At 46.7% G+C, this 23,314-nt stretch overlaps 1 protein-coding gene across 4 annotated transcripts in view; it reads right to left on the minus strand.

The window, feature by feature from the left end:
* LOC138582114 (lactoperoxidase-like) overlaps positions 1-23,314 on the minus strand; it is a 464,456-nt gene that overhangs the window by 45,999 nt on the left and 395,143 nt on the right. For all 4 annotated transcript variants that reach the window (XM_069653095.1, XM_069653094.1, XM_069653093.1 and 1 more), the window contains one exon: positions 17,787-17,992. In XM_069653095.1, the coding sequence (XP_069509196.1) occupies positions 17,787-17,992 (206 nt within the window). The remainder of the gene's footprint in view (positions 1-17,786; positions 17,993-23,314) is intronic.

Raw genomic sequence — 23,314 nt, forward strand, 5'->3', positions numbered from 1 at the left:
GGTCCACACTTGACGAAAGCCTCAACCTTCAGGCCCTCTGAGATTCTTCTAGCCATAACCGCCTGTGAACGAACAGAGAGGATACTGAAGCTGCAATGCCTAATAACTGACAGAACAAGAGACCTGCAGCTGCCTAAGCCTGTGAATGCTTGGCTACACAAGAGCTGCACTACAATGAGCATCTCCTTATCTTATCACCAACGCTGGAACCGTCTGTACCACATCTACCTTTAGAACTACACCTTTACTGGACCAGCCCAATCTGCAATGTACCTCTGTCTCACTGAGATATCCCAAAACATCTGCCCCTGGCATTCCCTAAGCCTAACAAGCAGAGCACTTGACTATTCAGTCAGAAGATAGCAGTGTACCCAAGCATTTGACAGCTAACTTATGGGTATGCTTCACATCTTTCAAACTGTACTCGCTGTCCTCTATATCTGGTCTTTGGACAGCTTATCATCCCTTGACAGTGGGAAACATAACCATGAGGGACCCGGCATTGAAGAGCCAAGCCGTAATAAGGATTTAGCACTTAATGGAGCCCCTTGCCCAAATAGGGCCCGGCTATAAAGGGCTTCATGCTTGTCCCCTAAGGGATAAACCCTAGAACTAATAACGCAGAGACCCAGGTTTAATCAAAATACTTTAGTGTGTGTATGTGTGTGTGTGTTTTTTTTATTTTGGAATAGTTCATATAGTTGGGAAAGTTGAAAGGAGAAGAGCAGATTAATAGAACTCTCCTGCCCAGGAATCGGCTGTGCAGCAGAGAAAAGAATCTAGAGAAGATTTTAAAACAAGAAAAGACAGTTAGAAAAAGGATGAAGTAAGAGGAGACAGGAGAAGAGGCAGGGCAAGAAAAACAACTTCCTGGGGTTGTTGCGGTATTGAGCAGCCCGGCCCTACCAGAGCCTATGAACATTTTGTATGCCGGGCAGTGTGTGTGGGGAGCCTTCCGGCAAGTGAACTGTGGGGCCCGGCTGACTGGCAGGAGGAGTCCGGCCACCCGCAGGGCCATGGCGGGTATAAGCCTGTCCAGGGGTAAAACCGGACATGCCCAGGAATATTAAAGCACCTGGGCAGCATGTGTGAGGCTGCCCAGGCTGAAGATGGACTGCCCAGTTCCAGTTCAGGCCATGTGATGGGGGTTGGCCGAACCAGGCAGCCCGGCCGTGCCCCCAGTCAGCCCGCCTCGTGGTCGCTGAAGCGGGCCCCTTTCTGAAAGAATACCCGAGCCACGCAAGCCAGGTGGCCTGTCAAGTGAAGAGCTGGAAGCCTGCTCCTCTGGAAGACAGAGTGGTGAAGATAAGTACTGGACTACCTTAAAGGGCACCCCAAGTGAAGAGCAGGACGCTGCAAGTCCCGGCCTTCCATGGGCAGGCACCCTGGGTGAAACTCCAGCTGCCCGCACCCTGCATCTCTGTGATGTGATGCTACGGGGGGCGGGCCAAGAAGAGCATCAGGCCGTGGGCACGTCGGTGAGCAACAACAGGGACGTTGCCTGGGCTAGAAATAGTCCCCGGGGCGCAGTTGTGACTCAGCTGGTCCCCATGGCAAATGGGCTGTCCTGAATATTGTGAAATGACCATTACTTGAATGAGTGCTTGTCTATACTTAGATAGAGATGAGGTGCACCAAACCCTCAGCCAGTAAAAAGCTTGTCTAAGTCTGGCCTCTATTGCAATCGGACGGAGGCCCAACTCCATGTGAACTGATGCGTTCGGACAACTAGGAAGAAGAGCATGCAATTTCTTCAGGAATTGATTTTCAATAGAGCCAAGCTTCACAGAATGTACGTTTCCTCAAATGTCTGCACCATAAAGAGTAGCAGCACTGGCTTGATTCCTATATAAAGTTAGTGCTGGTGATACTGACCCCCTCCCATGAGAGTAAAAAATGATAACATTTCCCCACTATGTTTGCTAAGGTTGAGGCAAACCTTGTCTATTCGGCTGACTGAAGACCATTCCCATAAAACTTACACCAAGGTAGTCATAGAAGATTACCTGCTCCGAAACACAACTATTTATACTAATGATGGGTTTTGATGGTTTTGAACATCTAGGTTTCATTACTAGTGTTTTGGTCTTCCCTATATTGACTTCAAAATGGAGCTCTTTGTATTTATATAGGAAGGTGTTCAAGGTCACCCTTAACCCCATTGGGGGCTTGCCTCACCCCTTTGCCTACCAGGAAAGGTTCAGTAGTAGCAACCCCCCAAGTCCCAACACACTGATGCTGTATTATTTGAATACAGCTGCTGTATTATAACAAGTACATCTTTTGGAACCCCACTTTTTAACAGAACCTGTCACAAAATGTTTCGGGGTACCCCCGTCAAAGGCCGTTTTGAGGTCTATAAAAACAGCATATAGTCTTGACTGCCTCAATGGTACATATTTTTTAACTATGAGATGCAATTTAAAGCATAGATCAATCGTGGTCCTTTCTATACGAACCCCGCTTGCAAGGGATCAATAATCTCATTAGTATCTGCCCAAACCTGTAAATGCTGAACGATTGCCTTTGAAAATATTTTGCCTGCACTATCCAATAGTGATATAGCCCTATAGTTCTCTGGATGTTCACTTCCACCTTTCTTATGGATGGCAACTATTGCTGCATTTCCCCAAGATGGAAGAACTGTTTTTAGGGAGATGAGTGCATTAAACAGCCGGCAAAGAATGGGGACCCATACAACTGTTTCATCCTTAAATAAATATGTTGGGATGTGATCTGGGATAGGTGCCTTCCACCCATGTTGCGACTGAATCGCTTCCTCTGCATCCCTCAAACTTGTTGCAAGGCCAAGGGTGCCAACATGCACCCCATCCGCCAACTCGATGGGGGCAGGATAAGCTCCAACAGAGTCATAATCGCCGATATTATCTCCATAAAGGTGCATAAAGTGTCTCCTCCAGGCAATCGGAGTGACACTACAAGTCAGGCAATTCCCCCATTTCACCCCATTTTTACTAATCATTTTCCAGAAAATCTGCATATCTCCCTGAAACGCAGCCTGATACAAAGTGACCCCTCTTGACCTTACAAATGGCTCCTTCTTTGTTTTAATAAGACATTTTTAGGCACCCCTTTTTGCACTCACAGTGGTTATGTCTACCTTAGAATCGACTCTCAGGCTTGCCATGAGCTTGAGTTTGGCTAGCCTGCATTTTAGATCGAACCATTCATCCCCTTTGATGGTATGTCTCTTTGTACTTGCCACAGAACTTGTTAGTAGTGGTTGGAGGTAATCCACCACCTTTTTAAATTCACCAAGGATTGCGTTGTCCCCTAGATCTACTGATGACAAAGCTTCCAGGCTTGCTATGAGGGATTTATAGACTGTCGGTTTTAGAAAAAGGGATATTGAGCTAAGCCCATTTGATGGTACGTCTTACAGTGCCGGTAACATGAATTGCCATTGATGTATCCATGCCTATTTGCAGATATTTAACTTTGATTCATTTTTTTAAGGTTACCTTTTTCAGTCTATGATGGCTTTCAAAGCATTCGAGGACTTCATAATCAATCACCAATTCTCAATCTTTGGCTGAAAACATAACATAATCTATTCAGTTATTTCTGAAATAAGTATCACCATTAGAAGCCCTAAATTTGAGCTTGCTAAATATCCTAGCAACACCTATTGCTTCAGGATGGGTTCTCTTGGGAAGGTTTGAAACTAGTGCCGGCATGTCGCAGGCCTCAACTTGGTCATCCCAAAGTCCCAGAAGATCTCGCAGGGGTTCACATTGCAAATTTAGATCGCCTGCAAGCTAGATGTGTGATGTCACGCTACTACTCCCATCTGAATTATCTACCAACTCGTGAAAGGTGTCTACCGTATTGGGTTTTAATCTATTACGAGGGCAGGTATAAATGTTAAAGAGCAAGAATTCATGCTCTTTGTTAACTCAGATTTTGAAATTCTCCAGGTCCTAAGAACCTGTCTGGCATATTGTCACCTCCCAGTTGAGCACTATATTTATTCTCATAGATAACCATCCTGATGGTCTGCCCTTGGATCTCTTAGAAGCCACTTAAGAGAAAACCTCAAACCCTTGGAAAACCAACTGCTCCATTGCCCAAGTGTCTTGAAGAAAGATCAAATCAAAACCCTGGATGAAGTAACACCAACTTGGGTACACCAGACGTCTCTGTACATGCGCAATGTTCCATGATAACATCTTGATGATGGACTCAGACTATCGTTCGCCTAAACTGGGGTATATTCTGTCAGTCCTCTTCATCAAGGTTGTTACTGCTGCAGCCTGGGCCCTTCATCTCTCCTCTTTCTGTTCCCACTTCGCATTTCATTAGGAGCTACAGCAGGATCACCCAGAGTCCTAAGAGTCCTTAGAGCTGCAGGACCTAAAAAGGTACATGCTGGTTCCGGGGTGGGTGGAAAAGGTTGAATTGTGATCTTCGAACCCACAGGCAGCTAGGACCTGGGTAGGACATTGGTTTGATAGCCAAAAGCCCTTCAACCAGAATATTGTTTTCTTTTTAGAAACCTGAATGGCATCGTCATCACAGATTGCCATTTTCGATCTTACGCAAGACTGATTATCGTCTTTTATGACAGATGCACAGGCTCCAACGTGTCTAAACCAGTGAATACATTTGTTGGTCAGGGACTCTGGATTTTCATAGGCACCTTTTGTCAACCAGGGGCACATTGTAAAGTGTCACAGAGTGTGAGTCACCACGCAACTTGCCACAGGGTACCCTTCCCCCATTAGCACTCGCAAGCAAATGTCCAACTGTAATAGCAGGCATAGGTGGACAACTAAAGTGCTTAAACTGAGCGGTCAGTCCTTTAGCAGAGCTTCCTGAAACACCAGGCTGAAGAGAGGCTCCCTCAATGCGTCCTCCAATAGCACCTATGTCGCTAGTCTAGGTTTCTCCTATCTTCATGGGGTTTGTGTCAGGCTTAGTATAACTATGGATACCTGCAATCATAGGTCATTGGAGACACTTCATAGACTTCATGTTGGACCTGTTATTAGAGTGTATTCCTACGTTCTGGGGCTGTTGAGGACAGGCACCAGGGTGCATATTGCCCACAAATTAGATTCAACAAGGTTCTTTAAAAGTGATGATGTTTCCTTAATAGACCTAACATCGCTACAAAGCAAATCAAATTCCATGCGTGTAATGTACTGCGGTATTATACACACTCCTGGTGCTGGACGTATTTAGGGCATTTCAGTCTGTGTGCCCACACAAACATCCGGCAGGGCCTTGCTATGCACACCAGCCAGGGGGGACTGGGTTCCCTCAGGGTTTACTGGCTCTTGGGGGCACACATGAGGTGGAATAGGCCCCCACTGCTCTGCGCTCTTGGAGCACACAGAGCACTTGGGATCTATTATAAGTCGGGATGTTAACACAAGATCTCCCAACCGCCACTACCCGTGCTTAAGGGGGATCAACATTTTCGTTTAACAATTCAGAAGAAGCAATGCCCTCACCCTCGTCCTCACCCTCATCTTGGCCCTGGCTGGGCATTAGATTAATAAGCAGCCCTATTTTGGGGATACCATAAACCTTAATAACATGTCCTCCAGGCGGACCAGAAGAACCTACCACAGATGCCGGTAAGATATCATTTTTCCCCCTTCCTGCCCCTCCTTCCATGCAGTCTGTTCCCACCCATAATGGGTGCATTCACTGCTTGATTGCATGAGGGTTTAAGGGTCAACTCACCAGTTGTAGCCTCCTGGGAATGTATTGCTACACTCGCTAGATTCCCCTCCTCAAGTGCACAGTTTGACTTGGGGGACTTCTTATTCTCCAACCCATCAATCTTACTTAGTAGATCTTTGATTTCCGTAATCTGAGTGTTAACTTCGTTGATTAGTTCAAACATTTTATATAGTTTTTAGGTCCCCCTTTGGTGAAACGGCATGGGTCGCTTTCCTTTTTGACATGATGTTAACAGGACCGGCCACTGGAAAGCAAAATTAGAAGCACAGTAGCCAACAGCCAAACACTATCACAAGAAGTTGACCGTTCAAATAGGACAGCTGGATGAACAATATGCAATTAGCAAGTAGACAATCGGGCAGGCAGGTAGTCGACAAAAGGACAACACAGCCCCCAATCCCATGGAGTGAGGCACGCCCGAATGGCTCGAAGGGCTGCCACACCCCAACCCATCCTCGTTCCAGTGAATGGATTTACAAGCGCTTTATGCTTACACAAAAAAGGACTGGTTCCAATTGCATGTTTTGCAGCTTAAACAAGCTTGGTAGGTTTGAGCGAGTGGCAACAGAATTTAGTTGATTGTTAGCATTTAGCGTGGCTGGTACAAGTCATAAAATAAATGTGCCACCTCTGTTCCTTACTGTAAGCAAGTGCAAAAGCACATAGACCCAGGTTCGGCATGTGAGAGTCCACTGTCTCCGACCTCAAACAGCCTGCGGCCTCAAACAGCCGCTCACCGTTAGCCTCACGCAAGCTTCGCCGGCAAGGGCTTTCTGGCAGGTTCTTGTACTCCAGGGCCCTGGTTGCAGACCAGATGGTGTTTGAATGGGAAAGGAAATCCACACTGCAGATTGTGGACATAAGCAGCCGCACAGCCTTAGCCTGTAGGGAAAATGTATTGTGGGGGAAGGCATTTAGGGGACATGGTAAGCAGGTGTAGTATGTTACAGTTGTATGAAAGGGGGGGTAGAGGTGAAGTAACCTGGCGTGAGGTAGTAGGAGGAAGCTGTGGCCTGCCTGAGGCTACCGAGGTAGGGGGACCACCCACAGAGGCCATCTTCTGGCCTCACACTCCAATGGGTGGTACGAGTTAGAGAAGGGGTTTGTTGCGTCAGGCTCACTCTAAGGGTCTCCCTGAGACCCTCCAAGTAAGGGTGAGCTGACGGAGAAGATCCTCATTTAGATGGTACTGATTTCGGGTGAGGTTAGGAAAGGGATTAAAGTGTAAGGGCCTCATTATGAGTGTGCCGGTCCGGAAACAACAGTGCCGGTAAGCCTACGCCTAAGTCTAAACCTAAGCCTAAGCCTAAGCCTAAACCTAAGCCTATGACTCTGCAGGTGGGTGCCGTCCCGCCCGCCATGGTCAGACCTGGTGGGTGGAATGTCACCCGCCTGCAGAGTTTCACAGAAGCACCAGCAACGTTATTAACGGTGCCGGTGCTTCCGTGTTCCCCATTCCCATTGAGTCCTGTGTCCTATAGGACTCAATGGGAATGGGGAATTACAAAATTACCGGCGCCTGACTTCACGGCCGCCGGACTCAGAATAACCCGGTGTCACCGGGAAGTCAGGCGCCGGCAATTTTTTACGGGTCCAGCGGCAAGCTGCCGATATCACTGGCAGGCTTACCGCCAGACCCGTAATGAGGGCCAAGGTGTTTGATAAATAAAGTAGGGTCCCTGTAAGGATCCCTATAAAATCCACCATGGTGTCTGTGTCGAGTTAATAAGGTAAGAACTCAGGGTGTAGCCCACCTCCTGTTAACAGCATAGTTATTTTTAAGTGCAGCACCCCTCCCTATCCGTTGGCCTGTGGTGCGGGGGTGGTGGCTCTCCTGGTAACTGTCCCTGACCTGGGCAGGGAAGCAGCACTCCCTGGCCTGAATTAGGGCCTGAAAGCAGGGGCTACAGTGAGATTAACCAAGTAACCCAGGAAATACTGAAGCACCCACCGTTGTATGGACATACCTTATCTGTAGCAGTCAAACTGATCCCCGGGTCAGATCAAGCAATTAATAATCACAGGAAGTGATCAAGGACCATGGAAATGGATTAGTAATCACAGGAAAGCTCTAGAGTGCAGGAGTGAACATGGAAGGAAGGAGGTTGAGTGTTTTTAATGGTAATGAGCCAAGACCTGCACATAATGGAAGGTTGCATCTTATTACAACATATATAAATTATAGCCACTGTGACGAAGCCCCCTGCCTGATTATGGGGACTCATAGTGGGTTGGGCAATGGCACCATGCACCTCTGCAAGCTAGAGGATGACTGGCTTTGAGGTGGTATAGGGAGGAACTCATGGTTACCACAACTTACCCCCTCCATTGGTTAGGGGACAGTCACAGGAATACTGACGACAACATTAGCCATTAAAATCCCATCCAGCATGCTCCCTGGCCGAAGACAGGGCAACGAGCCAAACATTTAAGAGGACTGGTGATTCTGGCCAAAAACACTCTCCTCCCCTTTTGATTCACCACCATAGCACATCGTCCCTTTAAGGAATTGAAGTTCCACGCAGACTAGGAGAGACAAAGGACACTATGAGAAGAATCACAGTTCGGCGTTGGAGTCTGCTACACCTTCACGGCCCTTCACAGATTCTTGTATGACCTTGCTTGCAGGTGTCCAAAGGCAGCATGCTCAAAGATCTCCAGTGCCAGAAGTTCTTTTTATTCAAGCAGGGCATTACCAAAAGGTGCACTTACTTCCTGAGTATCAACATTTCTGAATTATGGCCTCAGTAAGGTAACAAAGCACAGCTCCTGCTTCTCCCTGCAAACCCCAGATTTGACATATATTAAATCCAAGATGGCAGACTATCAATTTAAAGACTTGGTTTGCCTCAATCAATTAGTGGGAACATGTGAACCTTGCAACCACAGCTAACCCCAGCCCCTCAACAATTGAGCATCACAGGGCAAGATATTCCACGGAGTTCCTCCCAATGGCTCTCAATCAGAAAGTGTTGGTGTTTGAAGAAGAAGCTACTTTTAAGACTTTGAAGATGGATGGAGAGAAGGAGACTGAAAGGTGGGAGGATTCTGGAGAGCAAGAGGAGGTTGATACAAAGGAGAAGCTTGGTGAGTAGGTGGAGAATAGAGGGCAGAAGGAGCTAGGACATTATATGAAAGGAGGAAGTTGCTAAGCATCTGGTGCAGATCAGTAGCGAAGGGTGAAGTTAAACAATAGCAGGAGGAGGGAAGTCATTGTAGATTCAGAAGGAGGTGGAGGAAGGACTTAAAGAGGAGGTTCTTGGGGTTCTGGAGGAGTTGGAAACTAAAATTGTGAAGGAGTTTATGGACTATCCGAAAGAGTAGAGGAAGGTAAAGAGGAGGTGGGTAAGGAAGTTAAGGAGGAGGATGAATACCAAAAGGAGGTGGCAGGAGAAAGGAAGGAGGAGGTTGCTGAACATCAAAAGGAGGTGGTAGAGGAGACACAGGATGAGGTTGGGAAAGAACAGGAGGAGCAAGGATATAGATATTGCAGGAATGTTTCAGGAAGGCAGTTTGCCCAAGGCAGGGGCTAAGGGAAATACCATGATCCAAAGGGCGTTGGGCCCATTTTGGGAGGAGGCATAAGAATGAGTTGCTGCATTGAGGTGAGCCAGGACCAGAACAGGGAGTTTTCTTGGAGGTGAGACCCTCAGCCACTGGGAAATGATGCCTGATGCTTCTTGGAACGCTCCTCCAAATTCCATTAAGTTTGAAGGTTGCACTGCTTCACCTACAAGAATACTTGTGCGACAAAGACTTAAACAAGAACTGAAGCAAGAGACTGGTAGAGTGAAGAGTGGGGGGGGCAGACCCTTTAAACCTGAGATTAATCCAGTGAAGAGAGGGTGCAGCAAACCACTTAAGGTTGAGAGATCGGAAAAAGAAAAGAGCGCTGGAAAACCTAAATCCTGATTTAAGTTGACCATGGAGGCCTTCCATTGAGAACAAAAAGGACATTTTACCCAATTCGTTGTACCCAATCCTTTCCCGTTTGTTTTATTTTGCTCCCCCTCAGAAAAGTTCACATTGCAGATATTTAGTCCTGGTGACCCTTGTTTCTGCCGTATCACCTTTGTTGCTAAAGTCTCCCTCTTTGCAGCCCACTAGCCCTTTCCTGGCATCTGCATCTACTTCTCTTATTTATTCATTAATATTTATAGAGTGTAGTGTTTACCCATTGCAGGCTTCTTGGAATTCAATATCTTAAAGAAATATACAGCCTTTTGCCATTAGACATGCTCTATACAAGACCACTTTTATTACAAAACATTCATCAAATGGTACAAAGAGAAAGTTCAGTTTCTTTCTGAATGGGATGTGGTGTTAAACTAAGCTTAACTCAGAGGGGAGGACACTACCAGATATTAAAGTGCCATGACCCTACAGTGTTTGCGCTTTACCTTTGGGATGTCTCCCTGAAAAGTGCCAGCTGAGTGTAGTGCCTTTAAGGTGGTATGTATTTTTTTACTTGTTGATAAGGAAAGAAGTATAGAGGGCAAAATGTGGTGTTGTCGTTTGTATGAAAAAATCCCTCCTCTGGATAATTGTGGAATGAAGCTCCTTCCTGCACTGTCTTCAATGTGATAGTATTTAGCTATTTGGAGCTAGTGAAGATAGTGTAAACATCCTTTTGTAATCTAATAGGACAGGTGATTGAGACAAATCTTTGCTGCAGCTGAAAGGACTCTCTGTAAATTAGATATGGCATATTTATGTGGTCCACAATTCTCCAGATCACTAGGTCCAACATGGTACTAATCCATTGGGGTCCGCCAAGATATTTCATGAGGCACCCATGTTACCTCAAATGAAGCCAAGAAGACTGAACAAATTTGATAATGTAAGGTTATACAATGAGATTGCGCACTAGTAGTACATCAAGTTATCTTACCTCTGCCTCAGGCATGGGTGTAGGTCCCAGAATCCAGCCGCACATAACTGAGGCGCGGCACCATATACAATAGCCTCTGTTTTGGTTGAATTGGGTTTTAAGCAGTTTGCTGTCAGCTATTTGTTGACATGATGTATATATTCTCTCGCTGTATCCAGGGTGATCCTCTTTGCTTCCAGCATATTTGTAAAGGGAATGTCCAAATGAGTGCATAATATGGACTAACAGCAGCAGATATATATTTAGGAAAATGATGGTCTGGATGAAACCCTCAGAGTGGGTTGGATGTAAAAAAGCCTTTTCATTAGTGAGCTATTAGTTAAAGCGGCAACGATCGCCAGCTGTATGGGAGAAGTGGGCAACCACGGCACGTGGATGATCTGTACAGCATGTGAGAGCAAAGCCAATGCTGTACATCACTCTGTACTGTATTTTAACTACTTTTGTGTGCAGGATGTAGGTGTCCATTTCCGCAGAATTCCTTGCAGAATTCTGCAGGGAATGCTGTGGACTTGGGGATCCACATCCTGGCCCTATTGTATGTGTCCATTTATCTCATCTACAACATACGGCACCCAGGCGTGGGATTGCCCAGTATGCCATATGTGGTCAGGTAAAGTTTCTAGTTAAAGCTCTGGTCCCTAGCCAAGTAAACATGAAGGTAAATATTTCCTAGGTAATCTCTAATGACCGTAAGTGTCATATGTTACGCAATGTTATGGGCTTATTTTTTTATAAACACTAGCAACAGCATGTGGACAGACATGACAACACTCTCATCAATTGTTGAAAATCAATTATACTGCAGGTCGCTGTTTCCGTGTCGCGTATTGCTTGATGTGCCTTGCACTCTGAAGTAAACTGCACTGAGAATGGGCGTGCGCGACTGGCTGACATACCTCGGAGCAAAGACATTGGGGGGAAGCGAGAGTTGGTGTGTTGCTGCACACTGCGACCTACTGTGCTCTCTCCCCACCTGTTGCCTCACCTATGCTTGGTGCAGTTTGTTGTGGTGCTATGTAGTGCAAATGTCCCAGACACTGTGCATTGTAGGGTTGAGGACCGGTCCTTCTACGACCACATTGATGTTTCGCTGATTTCATGCAACAGTCTCATGTGTGAATGTGCTGACATCTGGGAAAAGGGGTGGGGTGCCCAAATGTTATGTAGCCCATCGTATCTGGAGAGTCCTAACAGGTAACTATGCAAAATGTGTTGCAGATTGGTGAAACAATGTGGAATTGTATAAGGAACAACGCTTTGCCTAGCCACAAACCCACATACAAAGTTTGACTTGTGCTTTAATTCCAGGGAAAGGGGTTGGGTGTCCACATGTCATGTAGCCAGTAGTGTCTGGAGGGTCCTAACAAGTGAGTATGCACAATTTGGTGCAGATTGGTGAAACAGTGAGGAATTGTATAAGGAACAACACGTTGCCAAGCCACAAACCCACAAATTCAGAATTTTGCTGAAAACCGGGGAAAGGGGTGGGTTGTTCAAATGCGATGCAGCCAGTAATGTCTGCAGGGTCCTAACAGGTAACTATGCAAAGTTTGGTGCAGATTGGTGAAACAGTGTGGAATTGTGTAAGGAACAATGCTTTGCCAAGCCTCAAACCCACAAACAAATTTGGACTTGTGTTGAAATCCGAGGAGCCGGGTGGGGTGTCCAAATGTCATGTACCCAGTATTGTCCGAAGGGTTCTAATAGGTAATTATGCAAAATTTGGTGCAGATTGGTGAAACGGTGTGCAATTGTATAAGGAACAACGCTTTCCCACAAACCCAGCCACCGGCACATTTTCATGCCGGTGGCTGGGTTTGCATTTCAACCATAGACATCATAGCGCTATTTTAATACATATGCGGAAGTGCCACAGAGAGGAGGAAAAAAAAATTTCATTTGCAATGAATAACAAAGTCTTCAGTTTGTTTCCAGAATCGAATGATGTCAATGTTTACGTTGAAGGGCAGAGGGAAAGTATGCCAAATATTAGCTGCTTGATACTAAAACAGTCTCCCTCTTACTCCAGCATTTTATATTTGTGGGATAGACAGGAGTGATTTAAAAAAAACAGCCGACTGGTCTGGTAACACCTGAGACGATCTGTAAGAATTGTGGGTCTTCTTGGTCCATAGATGCCTTTATGAACCAAACAGACGACTTAAAGGTTGCACGCTTCTTTACTGTCAATCAGTGCCAGGAGCCCAACGCCAGAGACATATACTCAAATCTCTTGACTCTCTGCAGCATTCTGAATATGTCGCAGACGAATGAAATGGTGATCAGTAAACCTATCTATACAGTATTTCCAAAATCTAACTGAGAGGAGACAAGGGCATTGACTGCCATACTCCTGTGGAAAAAAGAGAGGAGCAGCGGAAGATGGCTCAGCCTCCACAGCTGAAAGAAACAGGATGTCACCACCTGCGAGACGCGTGCCTCCAAAGTAAAATGTGAATCCATAATGATGGCAGGTTTCTCACCAGGGGGATGGAGTAGGGCAGGTGCCAATACAAGCTGGCGAGAATAAGGAACGCTATGGACTCGCGCTGCCTTTAATGGCTAAAAACTGTTGTGATACATTTTCAACAAGCTTGTGTCCTTGCAGTTCCTTATATCAGTCAGGCAATTGCCCAGCTTCAACCATGACATTTCTGTTACCAGATAGCTTGACAAGGATTTGTGTCATCCGCGTAGTTCATGGAATAAAAACCTGCCTGCCTGATTACGGACATAGGGGGACGGATGTAAGATTAAAAAGTTATGGTGGTATATGTGACCCCTGAGGTACGCCACATGTTATGATCTTAGGCTCTGATAGAGATATGCCAGAAAGGGGGAAAGCCATTTGAGAACTGTTCTACCCAGATTGAAAGATTTCAGGTGATGTAAGGTGATACTGTGGTCAACGTTTCGAATGACGCCAACAGGTCCAGTAACATCAACGCTCTTGCACCACTTCCATCAGTTTATTCCCTACATTGATCCATCATGGCTGCTGTAGCTAGCTCACTGCTGCATACTAGTCTTAAGCTCAATTGTGCCTAGTCCAAGAGTTTATTCTCCTCAACACAGAAGTTCAGCGGCATTAGGGCTACTCATTCCAACTGTTTTGTAAGGACAGGCGAAAAAATGCCCATACCCTTTTTGTCTAAGGAATGTTTTTTGCAAGACGGGATGTTCTACCGCTCTTTTTCACTCATCTGGGATCAAACCTGATGCTAGAGAATGAGTTATAAAGACTCTACATATCTGAATTAAACAGAGGAAAAATATTTTTAAACATTTCTGAAGGGAGAATGTCAAAAGGGTCATCAGAACACTTGCTTGAGAGCAATCCGTTATCAGTATACTCCAAAGATAACGTTTTAAAACCTCTAACCTCTGGTCAAAGGATCAGATCTGTGCGCAATAGCTAGTTCTGATCTGGTTTTCACTATGTTCTTCATAAAACAATCTGACAATGTAACTACAAAATCTTGGGATGGTAGGTCGGTCTATCCCAATGTCAAAGTGTATTCATTTCTGGTGAGAACCTGCCATGCTTTGGTTAAAAATTCTTTAGCTTTACCGGTATGTTTGGTGCCAATTCATCTGTGATCATAGACAGATGAACGTCTCTTCTGCTTAGTGTCACCTCACCACTAACCCCTGAAATCCTGTGGTGTCCTCTCTTCTTCCTCACGACTCGGGTCATCACTAAATTAAAATACCCTTTTCACTGCATTGAGTCTTATCTCATCACTAACCTCTGATGTCTTTTGGTGTTCTCTCTTCTCCTGCATATCTGATTCCATCACCAACCTTTGATGTCCTTTAGTGCTGTCTATTCTCCCATGCATTATACCTCATCACTAATCTCTGATGTCCTGTGGTGTCATCTCTTCTCTGTTGGGTCTAATTTCACAACTAACCTCTTTTTTCCTTAAGTGTCCTCTGTTCTCCTGCATACACCTCATCACTCAAGAACAAGACAGCGGAGGCCTTGCAGTCATACACAGGGCCTCGTGGCCCTGTACCAGACTTGACGTCGACAACATTGGCTCTTTCGAAGACCTGTACTGCCATTTCCCACTCTCCCCGACGGACACTGTCACCTTCCATCTCATCTACAGAGCGGCCAAATTCAACATCGCCTTCATCAGAGACTTCACCGACCTGGTCACCACCATGTCCCTCACGCATGCAAACAGCATCTTCCTAGGAGACTTCAACCTCCCATGCAACAAGGCCACCAAACCGATGAAGGAAGCTCTCCTCAGTCTTCTCGCCACCCTCAGACTCACACAACACACGAAAGACCCAAGACACGAGAAAGGTAACATCCTCGACTTAATCATCACTGCACTGTCTTCCCTCCACTACAACTCTCCTTTCCCGCTTGACTGGTCTGACCACCTAGCCGTGCCTTTATTTTTTATATTTGATTTGTTTTATTTATTGCGCATTTGTAAGGAGCTTTAACAGCAAGTAAATTGTGTTTCAAAGTGCCAACAGGGCAACAGGGAGGGAACATGGGAATGAAAATCAATCAAAACAATGAAGTATAGAGGCGGATCTACTAGGCCTTGTGAGCATTCAGAACGTGCAAGTGCAGAGAGATGAGAAGGGATGAGGGAACGGGGGGCCAAGCTAGGTGTGCCAGGAGGGAAGTGCTAGGGAGTGAGCAGCTTTTAACATCCTGCACACCACCCCAGTCAAGCACTGCCAGCAGAAACCCAGCAGACAAACCTTCAGGTCCTTCTAGAACTTCCCAGTGGAAGATCTCACAGAAGACCTCGCCAACCTACCCCTTACATGGACCGAACAATCCCAATTGAACTGCGACTCTCTACTGAAAGCACTCAATGCCACCCTCTGAAATTCCATCGAACAAAACGCGCCTTTGAAACAACGCACCTGCAAACGGAAACCGTCAACACCCTGGTACATGCAAGAACTCACACTCAGCAAAAGAGTCATCAGGAAACAAGAGGAAACCTGTTCCGCTCCAAGACTGCGTCCGACCTAGCGCTACTCAAGGAACTCCGAGCAACCTGCCGACAACTAATCAACACAGCCAAGGCCTCCTACTATCAGAATACCATAGCAGAAGCCGACAACAAAAGCAGAGCCCTCTTCAAAGCGGTCAAACAGTGCATCAACCCGCTACCCAACCCTGCCATAAAACACTCCATCGAAACATCCACCGCCATCAACACCTTCTTCACCGACAAAAATCAGCAAGATTCGCCAGCACATAGATGCCAGCTCTGCCTCCACAGACCCACTTCAGATCCGTCCGCGTGAAATCTCCACACCCTGGACAACATTCAAGACACTCTTGTCAGAGGACCTGGTAGAAACCCTGGCCGCCCTCAAAGCCACATTGTATACAGATGACACCTTCCCAGCATTCATCCTCACGACTCTCCTTGCAGAAGCTCTCCTTCTCTACCTGGAGATCATCAACAGCTCCCTAACTCAAGGCACCCACCCATCGACCCTAGAAAACAGGACTAATCCTCCCTCTACTAAAGAAACCCACTCTGGATCCCGACACCCTAGGTAACTGTCGTCCCATCACCCATCTTCCCTTCCTAGGTAAGATCATTGAGAAAGTGCACAACTGCAGCAACATATCGACCCCAACAATCTCCTCCAAACCTACCAATCCAGATTCAGACCCTGATGCAGCATGGAGACAGCAACCATCCAGGTGGTCCACGATGCCCTAACATCCTCGACGATGGCCACCCCTGTCTCCTGGTTCTACTTGACTTCTCGGCCGCTCCAGTCCTACCTCGCCAACTGCAAGCAGTTTGTTCAGATGGACTCGTCTAGATCACCAATGCTACCCGTCACCTGTGGAGTCCTGCAGGGTTCCATCCTCTACCCAGTGATCTTCAATCTATACATGGAGCCATTGGGAGCCCTCCTAGCCACACATAACATCCACATCCACCAAGATGCAGACGACACACACCTATTCCTCAAGATCGACTCCATCAAGGACATCCATAGGCTCAAAACATGCCTCTCGCTGATCCAGTCTTGGATGTCCAGCGCATACCTGAAGCTCAACACCTCCAAGAACTAATTCCTACTCCTCACCAACAACACTGAACACCCAGACATACAGACCTGACTATCAACCATGAACCCGGTGGGTTTCACACCCAAGCTCACCTCCTGCACCAAGTCCCTCGGGTTCCACATCGACAAACACCTCTCCTTCAAGACACACATAACTAAGAAAACTCAGACAGCGTGGTATCAGCTCACCCTCCTGTGAAAAATCAAGCCCTTCCTCCGTCCGGACAGCTTTAGATCCACCGTTCAAGCACTGGTTCTATCCCACCTGGATGGGGCAATGCACTCCTTGAAGGCCTCCCGTCATTCTCCCTTGTGCCCGTGAGAGGTGTCGTACACGCGGCTCCACGCCTCATCAAAGGTCTACGCAGTTACGACCACATCACCCCAGCCCTCATTGACCTTCACTGGCTCCCACTGCACGCACAAATAACTTTCAAATCTTGCTGCATCATCTATAAGGCAGTTGCCCTCAAGTCACCCAGCTACCTCGCAGAGAAACTCTGCATCTCTGGCAGACAGCGCACCACCAGAAGCCGGGACACGTGCAGACTTGAAATCTACCGCTTCAAAAAGGAAAGGACCAGAAAACAAGCCTTCTCTGCCTACGCCACAAGACTATGGAACCTCCTTGCCGTCAGCATCAGACTTGCCCCTACGCTCTTAAAATTCAGAAAAGAACTCAAGACCCGCCTCTTCAAAGAGTCTCTCCTCAACACCTAGGCCATCACGTCGCCCCTTGTGTCACCTGACTCGCTAGTCGCTGCCCGCCCCCTCCTCCGGTACAGCTATACTCCCCTCGGTCCCCTCTGTATCTTAACCCCTGCTGCATATCTGTTCTGTTGTTACCACTGAAAGCGCTCCATTATGCATCTGTAATGTTGTACACCTCTGTAAAGTGCTTTGTTATGTATCTGTTTTAGTGTATTCTTCTGAAAAGCGCTGCGTTGCTTCTCGAAGCTAGGTCAGCGCTCAATAAATACCAAGATAAAAATAAAATAATCACTCCATTTATAATCCTAGTATCAGTTTCAAATCTCATCTCTCCTGATCCTTAATATATCGCTTTGTTCCAGAAATGCTGGTTCTGTACAATGAAGTCACTTACATTTTGGGTCTTCCTTCCAAGCTGATAGATCGAATTTCTGCAAAGTGGAGCACTTCACAAAGTCCCGTGGGTAGTCGCTAGCTTTAAAGGGGTTCAAGGGCACCTCATTTAGACCCGTGTGGTCACAGATCAGCCGAGAAAGAGTCACGGTACTTAAAGCTGCACGTTGCTTCTTGGTGAACACACCTTCATTCTGCCACCAAAACCTGTAAGATAATTGAAGGGGACGGTGAGTGATCTGCTGTAGCCTTCTTGCACATCTTCCAACAACCTTCATCATAACTTGCCCTCCTTCTGTTACTTGCATCGATGCTGCAAGAGGGCACATCCCTGCCTAGGAGACTGACAGTCATGCAAGCCCTAACAAGTGTTTGTAAAAATGTTAACCCATCGATTTACTTTGTATCATGCATTCAGGCCAACCAGCAGGCAACGGGCAGATGCAGACCGCCTCCTTCGTCCCAGTCCTCCTTACTACATGAGGAAATCCCAAGGCCTTGACATGTCTCTGGCTTTTCACAACAAACTTCAATTAACCACCCGACATTGAAGGATTCCTTTGACATCCATGGGTTCATTGAGCAGGCAGATCAGTCCACCCAGAGACCAGCTGTATAGAAGGTATTCCCATAATTCACCTAAAAACATTTGACCTAAAACATTTGATCGAATTTTTCTTGAACTTTTTTTTTTGGTCACATTTAATTAAAAATATATATGGTTGTGTGTAAGGGTATAGATTAGGTTGAGGGGAAGTGGGGGCGGAGTTACGGGGGTCTCCCCTTGCATTTCAGACCGAAAAAAATGTCAAATTAATTCGGTCATACGTGATTAGGTCAAATATTTTAGGTCAAATAGACCCAAACCGTATAGAACAACACTGGACCCGAAGAGCTCGTCTGCAAGTATCAGCCTTTCTCCTTCTGAGAGATCCGACTAATGACAAAGAGGTGAACATCTGGAATCAAAATGCATCTGCAATTCCCTAAATACATTGAGATTGTGTAGTACCACTTTCTATGAAGCGGAATGACGCAGAAGAAGAGGAGGGAGCACAATGCCCTTTAAAATAACGCCATAATTACAAAATAACGCCTTAGTGTATTTTAAGTCTGAGGACCAGTTTACTGGGGACAAAAGCGTCAAACAGGGCTCAAGATTAAGGGGAGCTACAGTATCAACCATAGGGGCAATGCTAGTCCAGGGCAGAGCGTGCAGTAAATGGCTTGAACTTGACAACACCGAGGAACATCGTTATCCTCTTGTTTTCTGGGCGTAATTTGCCTATTATGATGCATAACACGACACTGGTCGAATGTCCCACACGCCTTTGCCTTTAATGGCTCATCGATGACAGCTGAAAGTAGAAGCTACATGAATGGACATTTCTCATTCCTGGTTTCCCTGTACTTTCCAAATGTTCAATTCTTTTATTTCACACACAATATAAAGAAATTAGGCCGCTTTTTCCTACAAAGAAAGGACTCATTTCAATTGTACTATAACTGCTTGAAGAAGGGTCCTGGGCAGTCCTTAAATCCAGCAAACAAGCAAGTTTGCTTGCTTAAGAAATGCACAACTCTTACATGATTGTAATTTTGAGATTTTTGTCGTTTTTATTGTGCTCTGAGTAAGGTTTTACGTTTAAGAAAAAACAAATTGTACTCCAAGTAAAGTTATACCAGCAAAAAGCAGCAAATAGACAGTACCAAGAATGTTTCTATGAATCATATTAAGGTCGAGAATTGTCTGATGATGGCCTTTGTTTGGGTTTAGGAGCTCTGAGTGCGACAGTGGAGCAAGCAAGTGTGCGCCGGTGGGTCTGTGTAGAGGTCAAAGTGGACAGGAACTGAAGGGTACGGCGTTCCTCTACTTTCAGGTAGAGCGAAATGCCCCCACCTAACAGCTTTCTCAGAGTGACCTTATAGCGTGAAATATCTCCAGTTCCCCTGTGGGCCAGTCTACCTGAGGGCATATGGAGTGATAGATGTGAGGACCATGTCTGTATGGAACACTGACAGTCATGCTATCTTGGTGTCATTGCTCTCACTCGCACTCACTCGCACCCACGCGCGTGCTCACCATCGTTTGAACCCATATACGTCCTGTCTGCATGGCCGTGCTCCTGCCAATGTGCCACTGCACCATTCACCTGGTGCCGCCGAACATAGAAGGCAGGCAGAGGGCCGACAACTGGAGAAAGACTCCCTTTTACAGAACGGGGGCATCCCCGGCTCTCTTCCGGGAAGCCCCATTTTAATACTGCGCCATTTCCCTCAGAAGAGCCTTCATTTGTCTGGAACTGGGGAGTCTTGTGCAGCCCAAGGACATGTGCCATAGGGTGGGGCGTGGCGATAGGCGATGCCACAGCCCTGTAACATCTCTAACTACCACCGTTCCTTCTAGAGGGTGTCTGAATTGCGTCTTTACATAACTCAATGACGGCAGCACCCCCGACGCTACACCTTGTATATAGTGACTTACCAGCCATATGATGACATTGTAGAGGCCGGTGAGCTTACACGGGGCATATTGAGGCAGCACCTGTCAGGCTACACCATATTGATGGTAACTTGCCGGGCATACAAGGGCCTTATTGTGGAATTCGAGGCTGCATTGGCATAGAAAGCAGATCTGCAGGGATATGCTGTAAATAAGGCAGCCCTGGGCTGAAATACGTAAGATGGCTGTGTAGGTGCAATGTTCCGTTTGATGTGTGTTAGGAGCAATGTTCAATAGCCATTTCTGCTGGACTAGCAGGTATACACAATGAGTGTTTGAATGTAGAATTGAGTGTGTCAGTGCAGGGAGCAGTCGAGCGGATACCTCGATGGGCAAGTTGGTGTAGGGCACAGAGAGTCTTGAAGCCGCATACATCAAATCACACCATGGCATACCGAGGCATAAGGAAGCACGACAAGGCAGGAAAGGCATAATAACAGCAAAAACACTAGAAGAAATAGCAAAGCATGAACAAGTCTTAACCGAGGCAGAGCAACCTGGTCTCCTCCCCACCCACCTACCACTGACCCCTGCAGACAGGTCCCGGCTCTCTGTCTCTCTCTCCTCTGTTTGTCTCGCTCTATCTCTCTCTGTCTCTGCTGCTCCTATACACCTGTCTGTCTGTCTGTCTCTTTCTCTGTCTCTCTCTGTCTCTTTGTGTTTCTCCCCATATGTCTCTGTCTTTCTATCTCTGTCTTGCTCTGTTTCTCTGTCTCTTTGTCTTTGGCTCTCCCTGTCTCTATCTCTCGATCCCTCTCTATGTCTGTCTCTCTGTCCTTGGATCTCCCACTCACTGTCTCTCGTGCTGTCTCTCACCCGATTGCTCTCTCTCTATTTCTCCATCTCTCTCTCTCTTTCTCTCTCTGCCTGCCTCCGTGTCTCTCTGTCGCGGTCTGTCTACGTCTATTCCAGGCGCTCTCTTTCTCTCGCTATCTCTGTCCCACTCTTGGTCTCTCTCTCTCTCTCTGTCTGTCTCTCTCTTGGTCTCTCTCTTTCTCTCTCCCACTCTCGCCCTCTGCCTGCCTCTGTGTCTGTCTCTGTTGCGGAGTCTCTGTCCATGTCTATCCCTGTCTCCCTCTCTCTATCTCTCTCTGACTCGCTCTGTCTCTGACTCTCTCTGTCACACTCATGGTCTCTCTCTCTTTGTTTCTCTCTTTCTCCATCTCTCTCTCTCTCTCTCTCTCTCTCTCTCTCTCTCTCACTCTCTATCTCTCTGCCTACCTCCATGTCTCTTTGTCACTCACTCTTTGTCTACGTCTATCCCTGGCTCTCCCCCTCTCTCTCTCTGCCTGCCTCTGTGTCTGTCTCTGTCGCTGACTCTCTGTCCATGTCTATCCCTGTCTCCCTCTCTCTATCTCTCTCTGTCTCTGACTCGCTCTGTCTCTAACTCTCTCTGTCTCAGACTCTGTTAATCTCTCTCTTTCTTTGTCTATGTCTCTCTGTCTTTCTCCATGCATCTCAGTCTGTGTGCCTCTCTCTCTGTCGCTATCTGTCCCTCTATGTCTCCGTTTGTCTCTTTCTTTTTCTCTCTCTCTTTGTCTCTCCATCTCACCCTGTCTCTCGTTGGCTCTGTCACTTGCCTTGTCTTTGTCTGTCTGCCACTTTCTCTCTCTGGCTCTCTTTTTCCCACTGTCTCTCTGTGCCTGTCTCTCTCTTTCTTTCGCTCATAGATACATTGTGCACTGTGCAGGGATGCAGGGATCTGGGAAGGGAGGTGCAGTCTACAGCCTGCATTCATTACCATAATCGAGGTGCTAAAGGTAGAGGCATTAACCTTTGGTTCAGAGAAAGGATTGCCTGAGATCTGAAAACCCAAGGCACTCAAGTCACCTTTCTTGCACTACTGGTTAGAACCCTGAGAGGCATCTCAGCCCTGACTCTAACTTGCCCACCAGAGCAGCACCCTCCAGGCAAATAACAATGTTCATCAGGCAACGGGGGCCAGGCCCATAAGCTCTGCTCATTTCTCTCAGAAGTCTAGTCCAGTGTCTCCAGCGATCCTCAAAGCTTTCTCACGTAGGGTACCCAGCGACAGGCCCCACAAATGCCCCAACTGGCCCCATTCACATGGTGTTGAGGCAGGTGCATCATTTCAGCTTCAGAATGATGCCGACACCCTGCACGAGGTCTTCAAGCGCAGGTCTTTCCCCTCTTTATGCTGTGTGGGTGCATAGCTGAATGAGGTAAGTGCTCTTCCAGGCAGGGCTAACTGGGCCCTTTTCTCTTCCAGCCTTGATGAGTAGAGTGCCTTCAACCTGGCTAGCGACTGTTACAGAGTTTAAAAACGGGAGGAAATCAGCATGAAGTGCTCTGAAAAAGTATTTTGTCACAGACCCAGTTCCCAGGGGCAAAAAGGAGTAGGTAAAATGAAGAACAAGCCAGACAGGCATATGTCTGCTGCATCACCTTTATGTGGTAATGCAGAACAGTGCATCCAGCGCCGCTACCCCAGTTGCACAAGAATCACCTAAAGAAGGACTGTGCAGGGTGGCACATGGCCACACAACATCTTTCTTCAGTAAAGCAGCGAGGGGAAGTAGAGTCCAGCTACACAATGTAAGGGGGGCATGGCATCAACAGGGAGTCAGATTTAAGTTAACACAGTTCAAGGGTGTTTTTTGAACTTCAAAAGGGGTGTGATAAACGCATGTCTAAGCTTAAATCTACCGATGGGAGCAAGCAACGACCACCAAATAATAATAACAACGCAGTCCTAGTGGTGTCTGTTAAAATAAAGGGCCTATACTACAAAAACATATTGCCAATCCTTACCTCTAAATACAAACAGTGTAGGGAACAATGTTATGAAAAGAAAGAAGTGTTCAAAATGATATGCCAGGTTATTCAGGCCATTGGCCTCTCTTCCCAACGTTTTCAGCATGGAACAAGACGGTGCACTTGAGCGTAGCACAGTCTCTGGCTTCTTTAGTACGAGGATACAGTTCCAATTATTCGCATCGTGGCATTCGGTGCGCAAATCTCCCTGCTTTAGAAAGTCTCTTCGCTATGAGGGCCTGGTGCAGTCA

This window comes from Ambystoma mexicanum, chromosome 3q, assembly GCF_040938575.1.
Source record: "Ambystoma mexicanum isolate Mex_15411 chromosome 3q, UKY_AmexF1_1, whole genome shotgun sequence".
In the NCBI taxonomy this organism is placed as follows: Eukaryota; Metazoa; Chordata; class Amphibia; order Caudata; family Ambystomatidae; genus Ambystoma; species Ambystoma mexicanum.